Genomic DNA, 24,449 nt, shown 5'->3' on the forward strand with positions numbered 1-24,449 from the left:
CTAGCCTCTTTTACAGACTTGCAGCCTGTCCTCTTCTTTCTGGCCCCAGGTACATGACCCGTCTTTAGGAGACTCCAAGTTCTACCCGTGGGTTTTGGCAGTAAGAATCCACTTCTTTGTGCTTTCCCCAGTCATGGCTTTTGGTTGTCAGTATTTACTGGTCTACTAAGTCATGTTATAATAGTAAACCAATGTTGATCTGACTTCCAGCTTCTGCAAATTTCTTATTATCCATTATGTGTTTTCATCATTAATGTTCTTTTAATGGGATTTAGGAAGGGAGCAGAGATAAATGTGTTCAACCAAGTTGAGGAGTCCCCTCAACTTCTATATAGTGTTCTCCAGCTGCAGTGGGGTAGTGTGTTGGGTAGTACCTTCTCTGGTTGGCTTTCCTCAGACTTCGCTCAGCTTCATCTCCTACCTATTCTGTACCTCGTCATGGTACTCTCATGCCTAGGAATATAGTGTACAGTGTATTTTGCCTTTTTCTTTGTGAATTGGTCTTACACATTTTATTTTTCTCCAGCTTTATTGAGATATAATTGGCATAAAATGTTGTATAAGCTTCAAGTGTACAATGTGATGATTTCCAACATGTACATATTATAAAATGATCACTATATACATTTTAGACAGCATAGCTAATTTTCGCTTTTAGCACAATGCATTGAATAGGGGAAGAACATCCTAATTTAATGTAACCTTTTTTTGTTGTTAAGAAATAGATACATTGTGGGCAGTAGTGGGTATATGAATCAAAATCTGAAAAAAATAAAATGAATAGCAAAATGTTTACTTACTCATGATTATATGCTAATTGAAATATGGTAATTTAATACTGCATTACCTTAAACACTTGGGTTAGGCAGCATAGTGGATAAGTTAGTGCCTGATAGTGGATAAGTTATTGTATTAGTCTTTAAGTAGAGTTACACCGGCTCAGTCGGTTAAGCATCTGCCTTCCGCTCGGGTCGTGATCCCAGGCTCCTGGGATCGATCCCCAGGTTGGGCGCTCTGCTCAGCAGGGAGCCTGTTTCTCCCTCTGCCTGCCACTTGTGCTCTCTCTCTCTCTCAAATAAGTAAGTAAAATCTTTAAATAAATAAATAATAGCTACAAAGAAAATTGCAAAAAATATATTCCTATATTACATGATAAATGAAGCATGGCTACCAATTTTTTTTAGGTCTCTAAGTTAGTAAGTTCACACAACTGTAGCTTCTTTGAATTAATCTCAGATTGCCTAACTGAAGAATAATATCCTTCGTTTGAATGTGTGTTTTAAAAATGAATTGTTTTTATTTTATTTTCAATATTTGCTTATAAGCACACCATATATATCACCACCTTCAAGTTAGATCCTAAAAAGAATTTTGTTTTTTAGTGGTAGCTCCCGTTATTCATTTGCTCTCAATTCAGTTTTATTCTGCAAATAGTCCTTTCCAAGATGTATTTGATTTGCCCTCCCAGTGTCCCTAACAGAAGGGAACCACAGAAGAAAACATTGCTGAAGACATCCATTTCCATTGCTTGCGTAGACCTGATTCACTAAGAAAATAGGAAAAGGTTAAATGAAAAACATTCGAGGGAAGTTATAAACCATATAAGGCGATGGGTTAGCCACAACTGTGGGCGTCACTTTTTTTTCCCTTCTTTTTCTCTTTCAACAGGGAGACACATCGCCTCTTCCTCCCACTGTCCCAGACTGTCTGCGGGCTGATGTCAGGGTTGCTCCTTCTGAAAGCCAAAAGTGTTCCTTTTATTTAGCAGACGAGAATATCACCCACGGCTTCCTCTATCCTCCTGGTTAGTAGAACTCTTTTTTAGGGCAGCAGCTTAGAAAGCCCTCATCAGCTGGATGTGGGCATGTGCTTTAAACATACGCTCCCGGCCGAAACTACCTGCTTGGGCTCAGCTCGCTGCCCAGGAGGCTTCCAGTGGTTGTGGGCTGACCCGACGCAGAGCAACGGCTATAATAAAGACTAATAAATTTTGCAGTGCGAGCCACACATCAGCTCTAATCTGGCCCAGATGTTCAGAGAGTTCAGCAGGTTTAAGTTGAATTTTAAAACTGAAGATGCTTGGGAGAGGGACACAAAGCGTCTAAAAAAACATTTTTTCTGGCTGCCTGCCAAGCGAAGGCCTGCACAGAGCCTGCCGCTGGGCCTGTGGCGAGAAATAGGCTGGAGTTCAGGCCTGCCGCTCACGGAGCATGTCAGGCTCAACCATTTCACACCGTGGATGAAGCAGCTGAATGAACTTTACATTTTTTGTTTGTTGGCTTTCAGGGTTTTTTTTAGAAAGCATCTTTCTTGGGAACATGCAAAAGCCAGGGTTATTTTTCTTAAACTCAAATCTCTTCCCTATTCAGCANNNGGAAATGTCATTTTTATTAACTCACTCATGAGATTTTCAACAATTTCAGCTTCTGGGAATGTGTCAGCTCCTGATATTTGGCTTCATTTTTCTGGAAGCCATGACCTCAGAAGTCAGTTTAGAGATTTATAATTTAGGGATTCTTAAGAGTGGGGGGAGAGGCTTAATAAAAACAAGTAGCATATCAGTTTAAATCCGTAACACAAAGTTAAGATACATAAACTGATATATCTTATTAAAATATCTGCAGAGTTCCCAAACTTATGCAAACCCTAGGATGAAACTTAAGTAGTTGCAACGTTTTATTCATAATTTTTTATTGTATAAAATCGCATCTGTTGACCCATAAGGCGTTGGTTGGTATATATTTGCGTCAACAAGGAAATGAAATTAATAACTAAACAACTTGTCTCAAAAAATCTTAAGGATGAAATGAAACTCTTTGCTAACTCTCCACTATTTTGTTTGTTAGAAATTCCATTAGAAGCTAACCTTATTTTTCTCTGAAATGGAGGTGATAATATATGGATTGCTATCCCAACTTTCAGGGCTTAATTTAAAAAGCAGAAAAAGCTTCTAAGGGTTCTAAGGACTGTGAATAGCATGTGAAATTTTAAGGAAAAAAACCCCAAAAACTTGTTTTTCTTGCTTTTTTGGTGTCTACCCATTGGCCTTTCATTTAAATATTAGCATGCCCAAGTATAGTTTAAATATAAAAAGCATTATAATAAACAATTATAGGTTTGCACCTTTTTAAATCCTCACGATATTTCCGTGATGTAGATGTCACGAGACAAATGAAACACAGAAGGACGGAGCACTTTGCTCCAGCGGGTCAGCTGGTAGGCAGTGGAGCTGGGCTTCCAACCTCGGCAGTCTGGTTCTCGAGCACACACGCCCAGCACCCACTGTGCTAGACAGCACATGCAGGAGTCCTCCAAACCAATCGTGTGCGGTGTGGTGCCGTCAGCAGTCTTCATCGAGTTAAAACTCACTTAGGGAAATTTGATTTTGGAAGAGTTATGTATAGCCGCATTATTACTTTGTGCACATTCAGTAACTGTGCGTTCATACTGGTCCAGGGCTTGTCTCCTAGAGCTGTTGTAACAGATCACCACAAACCTGCTGGCTTAAAACAATAGAAATGTATTGTCCCAGATGTAGAGACCAGAAGTCCAAAATCAAGATGTTGGCCGGGCCGTGCTCCCTTTGAAGGAGAGAATCTAAGGGAGAATCCTTTACCTCTTCCAGCTTCTGGGGCCTCCAGGCATCGCCTGATTTATGGCTACATTACTCCAGTCTTTGCCTATGTCTTCACAGTGACTTCTCCCCTGAATTGCTCCTCTCCTGAACATCCTCTCTCTTTAAAAAGACACCAGCCTACTCTAAATCCAGTATAATCTCATTTGAGACCCTTACTTCAATTATATCTGCAAAGACCGAATTTTCCTATATATCACACCCAAAGGTACAGGGGGTTTAGGACTTGGATATATCTTTTTGAGGGTCACCATTCAACCTATAGGTATCAGATACATTAAACTGCCAGCATTATTGATAACCTTTACTGGAGACTACTTAGTGTCCCTGTGTTTTGACTGCTAATAAATTTTCACTAGTATGTAATAGTATTTTGCTTATTACATAGTGTGTTATATTTTCTCTTCTGGCTAGAGTTAACCAAATCCATTTGTTTTGCAGCAAACAATAGAACTTCTGATAGTCAATATGATGCTTTAATCACAAGTAATTTGGTCCCTATGTATAAAGCATTTAAACGTAAGTATACATTTAGATTATTAATTTAAAAAGATCAAAGTGCTTTACATCAGAAACCAGGGATGTACTGTATGGTGACTAACATAATATAATAAAAAAACATTAAAAAAAATAATAAAATAAAATAAAATAAAAATAAAAAAAAAATCAAAGTGACTTTATGAACTTATAAACTGAACACTTTTTTTTTTGCAATTTGTCCCTGATACTGAGTCATTATGTTCTAATGCTTTAAATTTAGAAATAGGAAGGATCTCTGACATAGTTTTGTTTTGTTTTGTTTTGTTTTCAACCTACTTCAACTTTGGGTGCCTTGTGACTAGAAGTTCAGTAATTTCTTTTTAATCGTAATTTAGCTCTCAATGGCTATTCACAAAAAGAAATTTTACTGATACTTACCATAAGTGAGTGAAAGGTGTTTGTCCCTAGGACCGTAATTAATTAAGCAGTATGCATGTTCTGACCTTTATTGAATATCACTGTCCCCAAAGCACCTGAGCACTAGGAAGTAATTCGGAAACATATTTTACTGTAATGTCAAGACTGCCACTACATCAGCAACAGGAAGTACCATCAATGTGACTATTTATTTATTTTTGTTACATGGACTATTTTGCAGAATTTACCTAACCCCACTGACAATTATTGAAGCAGAATTTGATGCTATTTAAATGTACCTCTCTAATAGAAAATATTTCCATGTTCAATAAAGGTAGATATTTTAAACATCTTATTCTGTTATTTTTAGAAATGTGGGATTACTTCCACAGTGTTCTTCTGGTAAAACATGCCGTGGAAAGAAATGGAGTAAATGTGGTTAGTGGGCCAGTATTTGATTATAATTACGATGGCCATTTTGATGCTCCAAATGAAATTACAGGGTAAGTAATTTGAAAACAAATGGACTTTTTGATTTAGCAATACGGTATCATGAGGGGAAACCTCGGTACTCTAAATAAAAGCTTAGTATTCTAAATATTACACAATATATTTATGTAGAGATGTTATCGTTGACTATTTTCAACTAGTCTAAATAGATTGCAAAAATTTTATATGGCAAAAATTTAAACTAATGGGCAAAGAAATTGTCAGAAAAGTTCAACAAACTTTTTATTTAGAAAATTTCTAAACAATGGGCACAAGGGAAGTGTGATTTTGTAAAGGTTAAAGAGAAGAGACTCACTGTACTATCAATAAATACAGAGCCAGTCCAGCAATTAATTTAAAAAAAATCAAGTAGTGATGATTCACGATAGTGTCCAATAGTGGATGATTCGTAAAATAACTCCCAGGAGAGGATAGAGGCTTCCGCTAGAAAACCAGTCCTATTAACCTTTATATCTTTGTACTAAATCTGGTCATACTGCATTGCTAAGAATTACCTTTGAATGTGGCATCCAGGAATAGAGAGTTTTAGTTTTATTCATTATTTCTCTTTATCATCAAAGTGTATAAAGGGCCAAAGTAAACAATGGTGCTGTCTGAGCCTAGATTGTGTAATTCAGCAGTTTCTACCCATACCTTCTGATAGAGTAACGTTTATGACAACTCAGTGTGAGGCCTTTTTCCATTTCATTTGTCTTGTCCTTATTTTAGTGCTTATTAATCCTATATTTCACAGTTTAATAATTCTGGCAAATACTTGGATAGCACTTTACTGCATGCTAAGTACTTTTCTAAACATTTACACTTCATTTAGTCCACAAAACATTCCTACCGTTAGATTCTATTAGCTCCCATTTAGAGATGGAGACACTGAGGTACAGAGAGGTTAAGTATCTGGTCTATGTCCCACAGCTAATAAGTGGGAAATCCAGGCTATGAACCATCTGAGTTCATGTCAAAATCCTAGAATCACAGTAATATAACTACTTACAGCAGTTGTATTTCTTTTACTGGGCTCGTAATAACAGCCTACCTTTATTTTGCACTTAAAGTTTGAAAAGCACTTTCATGTTCATTGTCTAACACTAAAGGACTGTCATATAGGTTATATGGATTTATCCCCATGTGCACTCTGTGAAGTTGGTAGTAGAGGTCACCTCCATGTTAAAGTTGAGGAAACTTACCAAGTCATACAACATGGAGGATTAGCACCTGCCTAGACATCTAGCCGAAGTGCTCAGCTAGACTTGGAATTGGGGCTTCTCTGTTTCCAGTTCCTGGCCTATTGCAAATTGTCAGTATAAAATATAAGGTTAACAAAACTAGGAAACACAAGAGGCATAGTGTCACGGTCTGCTTTTCTTTGTATTCTCATATTTTCCTGTAATGTTATAATGGCCAAGTTTGGACTTCTATAAAGTTCTGATTGGGCTCATGGAAGTGTAAAAATATGAGATAATATTTTGTACTTTCTATTCGTTTACTTTCTTTGACTGTATTTTTACTTTAGCATTTATTTAAAAACTGTATATTGACATTAATAATGCTTTAGAAGCAAAAGTATAACATGAAATCTTTTCAATTGTGTTTTTAGATACATAGGGAACACTGGTGTTCCCATCCCAACGCACTACTTTGTGGTGCTGACCAGTTGCAAAAATCAGAGCCACACCCCTGATGCCTGCCCTGGGTGGTTGGATGTCCTGCCCTTTATTATCCCTCACCGACCTACCAACCTGGAGAGCTGCCCAGTGAGTATGCTCCCGGAGAGTCCTCGGGACCTGAGAAAATGATTAGTCAGAGCTCCCTTCCAGGCTTTCATAAAAGTGGCTTTGACTCCAACATATTTTTTTAGTTGTTTCATGGGTAGAGTTGTACTAAATTACCTCATTTTAAAACTTTTCCTTAGACTATTGATCTTTATGTAATTGGTGTCAATTTAAATATGTATATGCCCACATGAACATGTGTTCATATGCATATCTTATGTATTTTATTCATATATGTTTTATTCACATTCCTAAGGGTCAGGGGTGGTATCTTATTAATATTTTTATTCTTAGCACAGAAACTTGAAGGTGCTGCGCCAAAGTTGGCACTCAGTGTTTTCTGAATGGATATGTAAATATAAAAACTCCATCACCTTGAAATACGAGGTCTGAAATTAATTTCCTACACACAATGAGTTAAAGTAACACTTTTTTAAAGCGTCATGTGGTAGTCTACTTCAACATCTCTATGGATCAAGGAAAATTGTATGTGAATAGTTACTTAGACCTGCATTTATTTATTTATTTATTTTTAAAGATTTTATTTATTTATTCAACAGAGATAGAGACAGCCAGCGAGAGAGGGAACACAAGCAGGGGGAGTGGGAGAGGAAGAAGCAGGCTCATAGCAGAGGAGCCTGATGTGGGGCTCGATCCCATAACGCCAGGATCACGCCCTGAGCCGAAGGCAGACGCTTAACCGCTGTGCCACCCAGGCGCCCCTGCATTTATTTTTTATAGGAAAAATATGTATTCTTATAATTGGGTTTTACTAATTATTCAACAAATACATTGAGTACCCATTAAGTGCAGAGTCCTGTGAAAGTTTTTAGAATGCACCAAGTAGGAATACATTATCTCTGCCCTCAAGGAGTTCATATATAATTTTGACATGTAAATGAGACATATAAATGAGATATAAATAAGGATAAATGAAATATAGACACATAAATGGGTTGTTGATAATATAAATTTTTTTAAAAATAAAAAATAAGATGTCACAAAGTTGCTTTAATTGCTAAATCCAAAGTTGGATTAATTGCTAAATGTTTAAGGATTTAGTATTTCAATTTGAAACACATGGGGTTGGCGTAATCAATAAAGGAGGGTTATATAAAATGAGGAGAGAGTAGGGCTAGGTCCTGAAAATGGGCAGAATTTGAACAAATTGAGAGGATGGAGAAGAACCTTCAATGGAGAAAAGATTTGGTAACTGATTGGATGCAACAGCCAAAGAAAAAGGGAGACTCAAAGATGAATCAGAGATTTTAAATGTAGGTAATTAGGGAAAAAACAGAGAGGGAAGTTAGGAATGAGAATTATTTTGGCAGGTAGATAAGATAGTTAAGTTTAGGCACGTCCGTTGTAGAAATGGCTGTTCACATGGAAAATCCCGTAGGCTAGTAAGGACTGGAAATTAAAGCTTAGATTCTAGGCCAGATTGGAATTCATCTCTGTTCTTTCAGGTGTTCAACCCATACCTGCCTTCACTATACTATGTATTATGGGAGATACACCAAAAAATTAGACATGAATTCTAGCAAAAGGGGCTCACAGTCTAGCCCTTAGATGCCTAGTACAATAGAAGAGGGAAAAGAGAAGTGGCACAAAGAGGGACAGATAAAATTGCTATAGGTTTTCAAAGGAGAAATATTTCTTAGTAGGGAAGGTCACATTCTAACTGGGTCTTGAAGATAGGATTTGAATTTGAATGTTTGAATGATTTTTCAGTGACTAAAGATGGAGGGCAAAGGTTAGAGGCTAGGCAGTGGGTCTCTCATAGTCCTAGAGTGGGCAAGAGTTTCCAGAAAAGGGTAAGCCATCATTCTTCACTCACTCTTCCAGTGGTGACAGTGGCGACTAATACACTGTGGTGCTGGTTACCATTGAATCAGAATTATAGTTCTTTATAGCAGGTCCTAGGTAGCTACTATGGATTGATTAAAATGGGTGTGCCAAGAAGAAACTGTAGGCTATCCCTGGTCCAGGCCCTTATTGCCTTCTATCAGAACTTTTGAAAATGAATCCTCAGTAGCTTCATTGTCTCTTGTCCTCCCCTTCACCTCTGTACTCCGCTACCAACTACCTTAAACTTCAGGATTTCATTATGACATACTTTCTCATCCCAAAACTTTATCCACCTTGAATAAAAAATGAAAACAAGCAAACAAAAACCTCCTAGCCTGTACTTAAGGCTCTTCACAATTTACCTCCCGTTGACCTTACAAACCCAAGTTGTGGGCCCTCTGAAGTCCTTGAAACTGCTTGATGCATTTTGAGTTTCCCTACCTCAATATCATTGCTCATGCTTTTCTTTACTAGAATGCCCTTCTTTTCCATCTGCTAAAAATTCTACCTACGCTTCAAGGTAAAGTACAAATGGTATGAAGCCTTGAACGTCCAAAGTAAAGATGATCTCAAAATTAATAGGGCATCATCTCCACTGAAGAAGATATAAACACTACTGAATTGGATATTATCTAAGATTTTAAGGAATTTGCAGTATAGTAATGAGGATATGACATAATTAGGACACATAATAATATGGTGAGTATAAAGCAAACTTAAACCAAGCTATGATTATAAGAGATTGTGCTGTCCATTAGACGTGAGGGAGGGGAGAGGCAGGATGAGAAAGGGTCGAAGGTAACTGAAAATTTAGGCATGACTGTCTATGAAATACATGAGACAATCAGCTGTTTGGGGAAGGATGGATTTGCTCTTGGTGGTCTTCAAATTGAGAAACTAGTTGAATATCTAGGAAGATACATGAGAAGTGGTATAGAACAGATCTTAAATGCATGGATTTTGGAGTTGGATATCCTATGTTCAGTTATTGATATCACCTCTTTGAGGAAATAACTGAATCTCAATCTCAACTGTATACAAAAGTTCACCTTCCCTCATAATATTGCTGTGAGCATTAAATTATTTCACATAAAATCCTAAGAATTCTCAACACATAGTAAGCAAATGGTGACCATTCAAATTAAATTTTATTTTGGAGTTACACATTCTACAGTCAACATAAAGTGAGATTCTACACAAATAAAATCCTCTTTAATCAAATCACCCAATAAGCACTGTATATATACAAACTATACCTTAATAAGTCTAAATCAGCCTACATTCCCCCTAGCATTAGAAAAGGCACCCAGTGAAATAGTTGGCTTGCTTTAAGGAGCACGTTGTGTGGAAACAGCACTTTTAAATACTCGAATCACTCAGTGCAGGGAGGTACCCCCAGTGTAAGAGATCTGAAGGAACTGACACCTGTTGGAGAAATGATAGATTCACAACTCCACCTCACACCTGGGCTAGGGAACTAGCTTCATACAGCCTTATTTATTTTCTTCCTTCTCTGTTCTTTCCATATTTTCCGCCCTTCTTTTCCTTTTTCTTTTTTTCCCCTCAACTTTGTGTTGTTAAATTCCTGTCAGATAAAAGAGAATGTTGTCATGAGTCCAAGTGGCAATCATTATTGTGCTTGTTCAGAAGATACTGGAAAATACAGGTATGGAACTTGGAAGAGAAATCAGAACTGTAGAGACAGATTTGGTACTAAATTATGGGAGTGAAATAAAGTTGCCAAAGGGAGGAAGGTGGAAAGAAGAGATCCAAAGATCAAACTGAGGGAAATGTCTATATTTCTAGGATGGAAAATACTAGAATCGATAGAGGAAACAAAGTGTCAGTGAATAAGGAAGCAGTTAGAAAAAAGAGGGAATTTTAGAAGTTTGGGGTGATCGACTAAATGAAAGATCTAAAACAAAAACAAAAAAGAAAAAACAAAACAAAAAACAAACAAAAAACTCCAGTCAGTTCGGTGATCCTTGCCAAAGCTATTTCATTAGTGTGGTAGCAGCAATAACCAGACCGTATGTGGTTAAGGGGAGAAAATAAGGAAGTAGTTAGGGGAAAAATACTGAAACTGATATTGCCTCAAAAACCTAGCAAAGTGAGTTATATTTTAGGGGTATATAATACTTCTAACACATACACAGTTGACTCTTAAACAATATGGGGGTTGGGGGTGCTGCCCACCACACATTTGAAAATCCATAACTTTTCACTCCCTCAAAACCTAATTCCTAATAGCCTACTGTCGACTGAAAGCCTTACAATACCATAGACAGCTGATTACAACATATTTTCTATGTATCATATACTGTATTATTACCATAAAGTAAGCTAGAGAAAAGAAAATGTTATTAAGGAAATCATAAGGAAAAGACCATTGCAGTTCTGTACTGTATTTATTGAAACAAATCTGCATACACATGGATCCTCACAGTTCAAGCCGGTGTTGTTCAAGGGTCAATTGTATTTAAATAGAGCTCATAAGAACTGTATGTACGTAAGGCTGCTCTTCTGATGGGATGCCCTGGTACAGTCAGGGTTGTCCATGGCTGGCTTCTGTTCTGATTGGTTGGTGCAGGTGGACTGGCTGGTAGTCAGTAGTACCCCCGCCTAGAGAGAGTTACGTGTTGTGCTTTCCATTCATTGAATTGCAATTTTAAAAGAGGGTAGACCTAGTCAGGTGTTGGGTAACATTTAGTTGGCGAGACACCAAAGAAGCCATGAGAGAGCAGAGCACTCGAAATCAAGTCGGAGAGAACTTTATGAAAAACGTGGTACGAAACATGAAACGCTGCTGAAATGGAAGACCAGTAAAGGCCAGAAAAAAGAATGAATTCATTAGATTCCCATTGGATATATGAGCTCAAATTAATACACTGCTGTTTATTCTAAAAATTAATGTACATCATTAGCACTTAGGAGGTTAGAAGTACTTAGGGGCTTAGAGACTAGAAGTAGTTTCCTCTCACACTTCCTCTAGCTCAAATAATAGCTCCCTATTTTAAGCCTGTGTATTTAAAAAACAGGTAAACTACCACACTGAAGTCAAATGACAGTTTTTTTTAAAGTTCAGTTAGCCAGCATATAGTACATCATAAATCAAATGACAGTTACTAGAACACACTCTTCTAATTCAACAAACTTTTCAATTTTCTTACTTTAAAAAAATTGAAATGAAAATTAACAGTACCATATGAATATCAGAAAATTGCTATATGAAAAATAAGAAATTATGTAGAAACCCATGGCTCTAAATAATCGAATTAACTTTTACATAGCACAAAACCTATTAAAAGTCAGATGGCCAAGAAATGTCTGAAAAGATGCTGAGCTATGATGATACTTGGGGTAATAAAATCAAGCAGAGGTGGAACACTGTTCTTGTGTTTTGTGATTTGGCAAGGATGTGGGGAAAGAGGTATTATCCTCCACTGCCAATGCAATGTAAATTGATAGGAGCACCTTGAGGAGTGCAAGGTCTAATATCTGGTAAAATTAAAGTAGCATGGACTCTATGATCCAACAAGTTCGTTTATAGGCCTTAAAACTCGTATTCTTGAATACAGGAGACATGTGCCAAATTGTTCATTACAGTATATTTGTAAGGCCAAAAGCACTATCAATGTGGCAATAAAAAAAAACCTGCCACCATAAATCACAGCTAAAAACAAATGATTTAACTAGCTCTAGGTATATCGCTATGGATAGATTGCAAACATACTGACTGAGAAAGTAATTATAGAAGACCACTTACAATATCATTTACAAATTTGAAAACTCATAAGTCAATAACATATATTGTACATTGATGGGCAGCAAAAGTTTAAAAACACAGGCTGGATTCACATGAACTCGTGATAATGATGAATGCTGAGTAGAAGGACGTTGGGGATTTAACTTCATCTGTAAGGTCTTATTTCTTTTCTATCTGAAGTGAATATTAAAATAGCTAAACTTTAGGGGTGCCTGGGTGGCACAGCGGTTAAGCGTCTGCCTTCGGCTCAGGGCGTGATCCCGGCGTTATGGGATCGAGCCCCACATCAGGCTCCTCCACTGGGAGCCTGCTTCTTCCTCTCCCACTCCCCCTGCTTGTGTTCCCTCTCTCGCTGGCTGTCTCTCTCTCTCTGTCAAATAAATAAATAAATAAATAAATCTTTAAAAAAAATAGCTAAACTCTATGACTTTGTGGTGGTCTGTATTTGTTCTAGTGTACTTTGTACTTTTGTTTTCCTTTTATTTTAAGGAACAACAACATTTGGCTATCTTAAGACATAAGGTAATAAAAACCCCAGGAAAAAGGAAAACTTGTAAATAATAAAAGATCTTTCTGTTAATGAAAAATAATGTCCTGTGAAAAACAAGTCTTTTGTTTCATTTTACAGGAAGGTAAACCAGAATCTGTTTGGATTGAAGAAAGATGGCAAGCCCACATTGCTCGGGTCCGCGATGTAGAACTTCTTACTGGACTGGACTTTTACCAGGAAAAATCACAGCCTGTCTCTGAAATTTTACAACTAAAGACATATTTACCCATATTTGAAACCATTATTTAACTTAATATATGAATGAATTCTGGCAGAACGTAATGACTTTTTCCTGTAAAATAATCACAGAATAAAGTTTTCCATTTTCCTTAACTCCTTTAAAAAACCATGTGGCATAATTTCATCATTCTCTTCTCTCTTTTTCATCTCTGTAAATGTGAACTTTATTTTGAAGTCACTTTTTTTTTTTTTTTTTGCACAGGGATTGTACTCTGTGAGACCTACCTTATTATATTTATTATCTCATTTATAATCTTGGGCTATATTTTTCTGCCCAGCATTAACTAAACAGAAGGGAGAGCAAGAGAAGTGTCACTTTGGTGAATGTCATACCAAGAAGTGTTACATTTGACAATTAGACAATATTTATTAAAATAAGCGCATTACCTCACTCAGTAACTTCACTTGTAAAAACTGTGTCAACAAATCTTTTACAGTAGGAAAGACCAGAAAACAACCTGAAAGACTGGTTGAACAAATTACAGAATTTGTTTAAACAAATAATGGAATGGAATGCTATTCCAATACTATGAAGAAAGTAACAGATCTGTATATTGAATGTATGTCTATTGTTAAACAGAGGACTAGGTAAAATAGCATGCTATCATGTTTTAGGGGCCGGATGATAAAATGTCTTGGGCCATACAGTCCCAGTTGCAGCTACTCAGCTCTGCCATTACATTGCGGAAGTAGTCATAAATACTACGTAAAAGGAATTGGAATGATTGTGTTCAAATAAAACTTTATTTACAAAAATATCAAGACCCACGGAGATCTATATTTGGCTCCAATAAACTTTAAGAAACAAACCATGGACGGGCTCTCCTTTGTCAATCCCTGATTTGTATAATATAGCTGGGGTGAGGAGAGGTAGGAATTCATGGTAGAGAGGGAGATCAATTTATTTTGTGACCTTTGGTATTGTCTAAAATTTTAAAAAGTCACTGTTTATATTTAATTTTTCAAAACTTATTAATCAAGGAGACCCTATACTTTCTGAGGGGCGATAGCATTGATTAGATATTTGGGTTGCTAGACTAGCAACATTCCGAAAGATTCTCTGATATAAAGTCCAGTTCATCCAGGGGACAAAGGCTTTGCTAGTGATGAAAAATCCTATGACACAAGATTCCAAAAAAATAAACTATTTCTGTTAGGAGGTCAATTGGTCATTAATTACAACTAATTGAAATGTTAGTTTAAATGCCACTGGGTTGGGTTTGTGTGTGTGTGTGTTTACATTATTTTCTCCACTCGTAAGATTTAGTTTCAAAAATTGTGCAGGGAAAACTGTAAACACAAGTTGAAAACTATTTCCAATCACATGACAGAAACATTAGTACCCTGAATATAAATAGAATTCCTCCAATTCATACTCCTCTACCCCATCACAGCCTGGAAATAGATAAGATCACCTGAATTTAGACTCCCACGGGGAGAAAAATGGAGGGTGGTTATACCCCTGAACTGAATTTAACTCAATGTCCTCGTTGCTTCTGAGTTTCTTGGAAAGTAACTAAGTTCTTTTCTATTATCAGGTCAAATGGGTGCTCAACACAGAAATACACATTTCAGTCAGAAAAATTAGTTATTTTTTTTGCATGGAGATTGTGTGATATTATACCTTCCTTTTGTATAATCATTATCCTATTAAAAAGAAATACAAATGTGTGAAATCACTTTGAAGGAAGGACACCAGGTATTTGGCAAGTCACGGAATTACAAGGGTTTTGAAATTGGTACTTTACAACTTTAAGTATGTAGTTAATTTTTTTTACAGTGAGCTTGTTTTATTCTGAAAAAATCGGAAAATGTAGACAATGTTAGTTGCATTTTAAAATTAATTATTTAGAATTTCCAAGATACAGAAAGGTTGCAAGAATGGTATAAAGAACTCTTGTATAACCTTCACCGAGCTTTATTAATTGTTAATATCCTTATTTTTTCCCCCTGAACTTTCTGAGAGTACATGCTACTCATCACACCCATTTACCCCCAAAACTTCAGTGTGTATTTCCTACGATCAAGGACATTAACTCATACAACTGTAGTTGGGAGGTTGAATGTTGGTACAATAACATTTAGTTTATAGGTCTAATTCAAGTTTTCTCACATTTTCAGTAATGTCCTTGATAGCATTTTCTGTGATCCAGAACAATATTCATTGCATTGTTTTCTTTCCGCTTTGGTCTCTTGAAATGTACAACTGTTCCTCAGCCTTTACCAAATAATGTTGACATTTTTGATGAGTCCAGGTCATTTATTTTGTAGACTGTCCCTCAAATTGGGTTTTCTGACATTTTCTTGTAATTGGATCAATGTTTTGCCTTTTTGGCAGGAACACTCCATCAGTGATGATGTGTTCTCAGTGCTTTATATCCGGAAGTACAAGATGTTCAATTATGTCATTGTTAATGATGCCAAATTTTATCAGTTGGTTAAGTTCATGTTCACCTGGCTTCCTTTCTGTAAAGATAGTATTTCACCCTTTATGTTATTTGTGGGGAATACTTGAGACCCTATAAACTCCCTGGTTTTTGTTGAATCACCCACTGCCTTTAGTGTACATTAATAATTCTTTTTTTTAAGACCTTATTTACTTATTGACAGCACAAGCAGGGCAGCCTCAGGAAGAGGGAGAGGGAGAAGCAGGCTCACCACAGAGCAAGAAGCCCCATGCGGGGCTTGATCCCAGCACCCTGGGATCATGACATGAGCCAAAGGCAGACGCTTAACCAACTGAGCCATCCAAGGCCCCCTACCTGCATTAATAATTCTTGCTGATTAAATTTACTATGATAGTTTCAAAAAGGTGATTTCTTAAACTGCCATTACTCCTTCTACATTTGTTAGCATTCTACTGTAAGGAAACGTTTTCCCTCGTGCATTTATTTGTTCATTTTTTGTTATTTTTATAGACTCATGGATTCTTTTTATTCCAATAAATTAAAATACACTATAATTGTTAACTTACTTTGGTACTCAAATTGCCCCAGATTTGGCCTGTGGGAGCTCCTTTAAGTAGACTCTTGTGTCCTTTTGATATATCCTCATCATTTTTAGAGTACCTCCTTAGTTTTTGATATAAAAAAGGTTTAGACTCATCTTATACTTTCCCTGTGCTAACTCTGGAATCAGCCATTTCTCCAGGGAGCCCTGATTCCATTTAGTGGGCACTGGTTCTGTAATTACTTCTGGAGTATCACTGCATCTTTGCCCCTTTAGTCAACAAAAGAACAATCTGTGTCTACATCTTCTTGTCTAGGATCTCTCTATTTGTGTCTCTATTCATATTTATAACTATGTGTACAAAAAACCATGAGTCCATTGTCCGGGTATACTCATCTATATATTCACCTACTGAAAGACAGCTTGGTTGCTTCTCAGCTTGGGCAATTATGAATAAAGCTGTTATGAACATCCATATATAGGTTTTTGTGTGGGCATGAATTTTCAGTTCCTTTGGGTAAATACCAAAGAGCAAAATTGTTGGATCGTATGGTAAGACTATGTTTAGTTTTTTTTAAAAGATTTTATTTATTTATTTGAGAGAGAGCGAGCATGGGGCGGGGAACAGAGGGAGAGGGAAAACAGACTCCGCGCTGAATGGGGAGCCCAACATGGGGCTCGATCCCAGATCCTGAGATCATGACCTGAGCCAAAGGCAGACACCCAATTGAGCCACCCAGGGCACCTCCGTTTAGTTTTGTGAGATGCTGCCAAACTGTCTTCCTAAGTGGCTCTACCATTTGGCATTCCCACAACAACGAATGAAAGTTCCCATTGCTCCACATCCTTACTAGCATTTGGTGTTGTCAGTGTTCTGGATTTTGGCCATTCCAATAGGTATGTAGTGGTATCTCATTATTGTTTTAATTTGCATTTCTCTGATTATGTATGATGTGGAGAACCTTCACATGCTTATTTGCTATATTCTTTGGTGAAATGTCTGTTAAGGTTTTCAACCCATTTTTTAATCAGATTATTTTCTTATTGTTGGATTTTAAGGGTTCGTTGTATATTTTGAATAACAGTCCTTTATCAGATGTATCTTTTGCAAATATTTTCTCCCAGTCTGTGGCTTGTTTTCTAGTTCTCTTGATACTGTCTTTGGCAGAGCAGAAGTTTTTAGTTTACTGAAGTCCAGCTTATTAATCATTTCTTTTACGAATTGTGACTTTGGTGTTGTATCTAAAATGTCATCACTAAATTCAAGATCATCTAGATTTTCTCCTATGTTATCTTCTAAGAGTTTTATAGTTTTACATTTTACATTTAAGTACATGATCCATTTTGAGTTAGTTTTTTGTACAGGGTGTAGGGTCTGTGTTTAGATTCACTTTTCTGCAGGTGGGTGTCCACTTGTTCCAGGACTGTTTATTGAAAAGACTATCTTTGCTCCATTGTATTGCATTTGATCCTTTTTCAAAGATCAGTTGGCTATATTTACGTGGGTCTATTTCTAGCTTCCTTATTCTGTTTCATTGATCTATTTGTCTGTTCTTTCACCAATAACACTCTGTCTTAATTACTCCAGCTTTATAATAAGTCTTGAGGTCAGGTAGCAACAATCCTTCAATTCTGTTCTTCTCTTTCAGTATCATATTGGCTATTTTGGGTCTTTTTCCTCTCTATAAACTTAGAATTAGGGACGCCTGGGTGGCTCAGTCATTAAGCGTCTGCCTTTGGCTCAGGGTGTGATCCCGGCGTTCTGGGATGGAGTTCCGCATCAGGCTCCTCCGCTGGGAGCCTGCTTCTTCCTCTCCCGCTCCCCCTGCTTGTGTTCCCTCTCTCACTGGCTGTGTCTCTCTCTGTCAAATAAAAAAATAAAATCTTTTAAAAATAAATAAATAAATAAAATAAACTTAGATTTAGTTTGTCAATATCCATAAAAAATTTGCTGGGATTTGGATTGAGATTGCATTGAATCTATAGATCAAGTAAAAGAGCTAACATCCTAACAATATTGAGTCCTCCTATTCATGAACATGGAATATCTATTTATTTAGTTCTTTGTTTGGTTCACCACTTTTGTCATTTTCCTCATTCAGATCACGTACATATTTTGTTAGAGTTATACTTAAGTATGTCATTTTGGGGGTTGCTAAGGTAAGTTGCATTGTGTTTTTAATTTCAAATTCCACTTGTTCTTTGCAGGCATAAAGAAAAGTGATTGAGGGTAACCCCTTTGGGTCCCCTCCCTCCTTGGGAGCTTTCTACTATCACTTTGCTATCACTCAATAAACCTTGTTTTGCTGCCCACCACTCTGTTTGGTCGACCTCTTCATTTTTTGAAGTGGTGTGACCAAGAACTGTGGGCACTGATGGAGAAAAACATCTTGCAAAATTTATGGGGACTCATCTGGGATATCCACCATCATTAAGGACAACTAACCAATAAAGGTCATCAAATTCCAAATGGTGGTGGTTCAGATGGAGCCTCATGTGGAGGTCAAACCAGACATCTACAGGGGAGCCCTTGTTAGATCTGGATGAAAGGAACACTGACTACCATATCATCCAACACCCCTGACCAGCAGGAAGTAGCTACGATCAGTCGTCCCCTTCTTCCCTAACAGCAGTCAGGGTTACCTCCTGGGGGGGGGGGATGATGAAAGATAGATGGAAGGCAGTCAGGCAAGGACAAGAGGTCCCCCACCCTAAGAGGAAACCACCCTTAAAAGGATTACACCACCCTGAAAGGAGCCCCCCGCCCTTTCCCATATGATATGATAGATAGGTGACAAAAATCTGATTGGATGTTGGGCACCGGGAGAGTTAATCAGTTTAAAACAGTCGACCAACAAGCTCATAAAAACTGCTGATGTAGAAACTCCTGTGGCAACGCCTTCTGGTCCCCTCCCTTCTTGGGAGCTTTGTATTATCGCTTTGCTACCACTCAATAGACCTTGCTTTGCTGCCCTCCCCGCCCCACAAAGTGATTGACTTTTGCAAGTTAATCTTGTATCTTACAACTTTACTATAATCACTTATTGATTCCAAGAGTTTTTTTGTTGATTCTCTTGGATGTACTACATAGCTAATCAAAGAATCTGTGAATAAATAAATAAAACACAGTTTTATTTCTTCCTTCCCAATCTGTATTCATTTAATTTCCTTTTCCTGTCTTATTACATTAGCTAGAACTTCCAGTATGTTGTTGAAACGAGAGGGGAGAGGGGACATCCTTGCCTTGTACTTGACCTTAGTGGGAAAGTTTTGAGTTTCTCATCATTATGTATAATGTTAGTGGTAGCTCTTTTGTAGATATTCTTTACCAAGTTTAGGAAGTTCTTCTCTGTTTCTAGTTTACTGAGAGCTATTTATCATAAATTGAATTTCATCAAATGCTTTTCTCTATTCTATTCTATTCTTTTTTCTATTAATATCTGTCTATTAATATGATTATTAATATTTCTTTTTTAGCCTTTTGGTGTGATGGATTACATTAATTGTTTTCCAAATATTTAATTAGCTTTTCATACCTGGGATAATCCCACTTGGTCATGGTGTACAATTATTTTCATACATTGTTGGATCCAATTTGCTAATATTTTGTTGGGGATTTTTAAATCTATGTTCATGTGTGATATTGGTCTTTAACTTTCTTTTCTTGTAATGTCTTTCTCTAGTTTTGGTATTAGGGTAATGTTAGCCTTCTAAAAAGGGTTGGGAAACATGAGATGTGCTTCTATTTTCTGAAAAAGAATGTAGAGAATTGGTATAATTTCTTCTTTGAGTAGAATTTACCAGTGAACCATCTAGGCCTGGTGCTTTATGTTTTAGAAGGTCATTAATTATCGATTCAATTTTTAAAATAGATATAGGTCTATTAAGATCACCTATTCCTTCTTGTATGAGTTTCAGAGGATTGTGTCTTTCAGAGAATTGATCGGATTCATCTAGGATATCAAATTTGTGGACTACCATAGTTTATTAAATCAATCTCCTATGTAAGAACCCTTAGATTTTCCCAATGTTTTGTAGTTACAAATATACAGCAATGAATAATCTTATGCATATGCAATTTTGTTGGAAGTATATATTCTGGAAAATTCTTGGAAGTGGGCAAACATATATTTGGTAGTTTTATTTTCTGAAACTAAAAGTACTGTATTGGCACAACTTTAGTTTCTAAATTGACATATTCAAAATCCAAATTTAATGAGATATGGTTCTCCCTCACCAAAAATGGAAATAATTTATGCTTTCTGAATCATGAAAGTAACACATACTCATTGTAACACTATATAAATTGTATAACTATAACTATATACATATAGTTATTTTTTTACTTTTGGACAATCGAACTATATCGTCTCAGGTAATGTAATTGTCTTTTCTTTTTATTCTGCTGACCTAGAAATACATGATCAACTAACTTTTGATAAGTGCTTTCTATGTAAGTTATAATTTAATACAATAGAATTATTTGCCTTTAAATAGAGGAACCACATATTACTGCTATTTTTAGTTGTATGCATTTTGGTAGATAGGTCTATTAAAGGGAGATTTTTGTCAGTTCCAATGTTACTGAATCAAGGTTTACAATTAATTTAATTTGTAGAAAGAGAACTTTCTAATCCAAATGAGGTCAGCTAAGGTCTTGGGAGTAGACTTGAAAAAAAGGAAAATTCTAAATGTTGGCTTATTTTCCAGATTTAGTTAAAATTCTGGAAGCTTATTTTCTCAATGCATTTGTTTCTTTTTTCTTTTCTTTTCTTTTCTATCCTTTTCTTTTCTATTCTTTCCTTTTTTTTTTTAACCTTTCAGTTTTTAGTGCCATAGATGGAATTAAGGGAGTTCAGGGTCTATTCTTCGAGAAAATCTGAGAAACAAATGAGGTTTCTGGGCAAGTAGAAGTGGGTGGGTGGGATGAATGGAAGAAAGAGGTGTACCTACTGATGTGTCCAAGATTCATAGTCAGCCACTAATTTCACTGGAGTTTAGTATAAGAATGTTCATCAGTGTTTGATCATTTTAGAATAAATAAATGGAATTTCTAGGAGTCTGTAGTTATGCCTATAGATTGGGCTGATCTTGATGCTATAAACCCCATCTGGTTTTGGCACTTGAGTTTATTTCCAAAGTACATTTGGGTTCTTTGAAAATCCTTTTGCCCTAGGGACATCTCTTTCCTTCCTCCACCTCCATCCCCACCCCTGCCTCACCACTATCCCACCACCACTCCTTGTCATCTGTTTACTTTGGGAGGGCTGGGCATGGGAATGGAAACAGAAAATAAACTGAAACAGTTTTCGAAAACACAAACAAGGCTGTTGGAAGAAACGACTTCCTTTTTACACAGCACCCTTGGCAGACCACAATCACTCCCTCAATCAGTGGACTCACGCTTGAACAAACTTCCAGACAGGAACAAACCTCAGTCTTCCAGTGACAGAGAATTCGTACAACTCTGCCTCCCAAATCCACGTTATAAAGGCCACTGAATGATGATTAATAAAGTAGGACTGAGACTTAGAGCTGTGCTTCTTCAATTCTCCTACAATACTATGCTTGTCAATGTAGAAATTAAAGACTCGTAGATTTGGAAGAAATCTGGAGAGGCCAGCTAGTCCCCTCCCTTAAGGCTTACTCAACTGAAGAATAATGGTCTGTGTCTCTGAGGGATGGGCAAAGATGTAGAAAAAGTTCTCACATTTCTTGAAACTAAAAAAAATTTGCCTAATGATTACAACAGTGTCTTGTCTATTTAATGTGATGCTTAAGAGATTTGCTAGTCTCCTAAGGAAATAGAAAGCACTCATTTTAACTAACCAGGCAGTTGCTTCTGCTTCACTTGGGTTTAGGCACAGCCTCAGTGACTCAGATTTGTGGATTGTGTCAGGTTGTTCTTTGCTCTGGGATTTGCAGGTTTGACTCCTCTATTTCCTGCCAGAACGAGTTAGTCACATGAATAGCATCCTCCAGCATGGTTAGTGGTTGCCCTGAGCTTTAAATTTGGCCTGCTTTTATTACAATCCCTATCCATTGGTTAGGTCCAAGAATATTTTTATAAGTTATGGCCACATAAGTAATTTAAGGGGGAAAAAAAGGAACCAATGGCATGGTTAATCCTGTTGCTCTGGGATATTGGAAAGGGGGGAAAAAACAAAAAACAAAAAAACGGAAATGGATTGACCACAATGGCTCAGATCAACTGGACTTGGCGGTAGAATCATGAGTTTCTGCCAGATTTGTGTGGATCTCATCTCAGAAAATAAGCTTACTCTACAGAGATTTCGTCAAGAATCCCCTCAGATTCCAGCATTCCTCCGCCTCTTCCAGCACTTAAGCAAGGTTTTTTACAGATTCAGAAAAGAAATTTAGGATCAAATCTTTAATGGATCTCTTTGATACTAAATACCTTCCTGTCTGGCTGTTCCTTTGGATCTGGAACCAATTTTGGATCTGGAACCAATTCCCTTTTCCTAGTCATTTGGCAACTCGTCTTGCCTATTCAAGATCTTCTCATTGAATCTATTTATTCAACCAATGTTTATTGAGTTTCCATGTTCCAAGCACTGTTCCAGGGGCTTTGGATAATCAATGAACAAACTTGACAAAGACCCTTGCCCTTGCGAAGCTTATATTCTAGCAAAGAAGGCAAACAAGAAATAACAGATATAACGGAGAAGAAAATTAAATTATATGTGTGAGGAAGTGATGAGTGCTATAAAAGAAAAAACAGAAAAAAATAAATCAGGGTAAAAAGCATCAGGAAAATAGGTTGTGAGGGCAGGTTGCTAAAAATATAAAATCGGGTGGTCAGGGCAGCCTTCCTTGAGAAGGTGAGACATGAGCCGACTTGAAGGAAATGAGGTGTTAACCATGCAGATCATGGCGGAATCACAAAGGCACATGACTGGTGTGCTCCAGGAAGACAGCATGACTGTTAGAAAAAATTTCTCATCCTGTCGGACCTCTCTTCACCATTTCCTGGGATCCACCTTACCAAAAAAAAAAAAAAAAAAGATAAAGGAGATTTTTTTTTTAAGGTGCAACCAACTCAAAAAAGTGCTCAGGGTTTTTTTTTTTTTTTTCCTTTTGTTGTGTTTAATAGGTACTCTGAGTCACTCTGTTCCAGAATAAAATCTTGTAGGCAGAGACAATACTGAATATGGTATATCAAGTTCTAGTTTGCATTATCAAGTCTGTTGGCAATCACGCCAAGTATAACTCTGCATTTTATCCTCTATTCATATTATAGTATCAGGATAAGCCATAAGAAATTGCCATTCAATTTAACAAGCTGCTAAACATTGACAATTTCACATGGTTTAACCGCTACCGTGTTTCGGTGACATTGAAATAAAATAACATGGAGTGTTTTGATTTTCTGAAATGTGTTTTGACATTGCTATATTTTGACATAGTCTTTTGTCATGGAGTTATAATTGTTCACTTTATGAAACACTTTCCAATTCATAAAATGCACCACACACTTACACCTGTCTCGCCATTTAATTCCACAATCTTCTGACACAGTTGTGATTGTTCCCAGTTCACATATAACAAACCTGTTAAGAATGGAGTTGGAATTATTTACTCAAGCCCTCACAGTTACCAGAATGCTAAGCCAGGATTGGACTCCATGTTTTTTTGACTGCAAGTTCAGTGCTCATTCCATTTTTACCATAATTACAGTATTACTGTCAATTAATCATGATATCGAGGAATACAAGAATCTCAAAACTCAGGTCTTATCTTCAAGCTGATAATCCAGCTAAGGCAGGGTTTTCTAAGGTAATGTCTGTGGAATCCTAATCTTTAGGTATGATGTCTCATTGTATGTATTAACTTGGCTGGGTCTATTCTGGATGTTTCTGTGAAGGTGCTTTTGGATAAAATTTGCATTACATAGATAGACTTTGAGAAAAGCACATTGCCCTCTGTAATGTGGGTAGGCCTCATCCAATCAGTTGAAGGCTTGACTAGAACAAAAACTTCTACAAGCAAGAGGGAATTCTCCAGAAGACTGTGTCAGACTTCATCTGCAATATTAGTTCTTTGGATTTGAACTGAGAGTTGGCTCCTCCCTGGGTTTCCAGCATGCCGAAACACCCTGCAGATTTTGGATTCTCTAGCTTCCATAATTGCACGAGTCAGTTTCTTTTTCTTTTTCTTTTTTTTTTGAGAGAGAGAGAGAGAGAGAGAGAGCGTGCTTGGGGAGGGGAAGGAGGGGGGCAGAGGGAGAGGGAGAGAGAAAATTTTAAGCAGACTCCATGCCCAGTGGGG

General features: G+C 37.0%; 1 protein-coding gene across 1 annotated transcript in view; it reads left to right on the forward strand.

The window, feature by feature from the left end:
- ENPP3 (ectonucleotide pyrophosphatase/phosphodiesterase 3) overlaps nt 1–13,401 on the forward strand; it is a 69,569-nt gene extending 56,168 nt beyond the window's left edge. Inside the window, exons 21-25 of the mRNA XM_008691097.1 lie at nt 1,669–1,804; nt 4,076–4,153; nt 4,902–5,034; nt 6,633–6,789; nt 13,050–13,401. Coding sequence (XP_008689319.1) covers nt 1,669–1,804; nt 4,076–4,153; nt 4,902–5,034; nt 6,633–6,789; nt 13,050–13,220 — 675 coding nt within the window. The 3' untranslated portion in view covers nt 13,221–13,401. The remainder of the gene's footprint in view (nt 1–1,668; nt 1,805–4,075; nt 4,154–4,901; nt 5,035–6,632; nt 6,790–13,049) is intronic.
- Nucleotides 13,402–24,449: the final 11,048 nt, after the last annotated feature.

This window comes from Ursus maritimus, unplaced genomic scaffold, assembly GCF_017311325.1.
Source record: "Ursus maritimus isolate PB19 unplaced genomic scaffold, ASM1731132v1 scaffold_13, whole genome shotgun sequence".
Taxonomy (NCBI): Eukaryota; Metazoa; Chordata; class Mammalia; order Carnivora; family Ursidae; genus Ursus; species Ursus maritimus.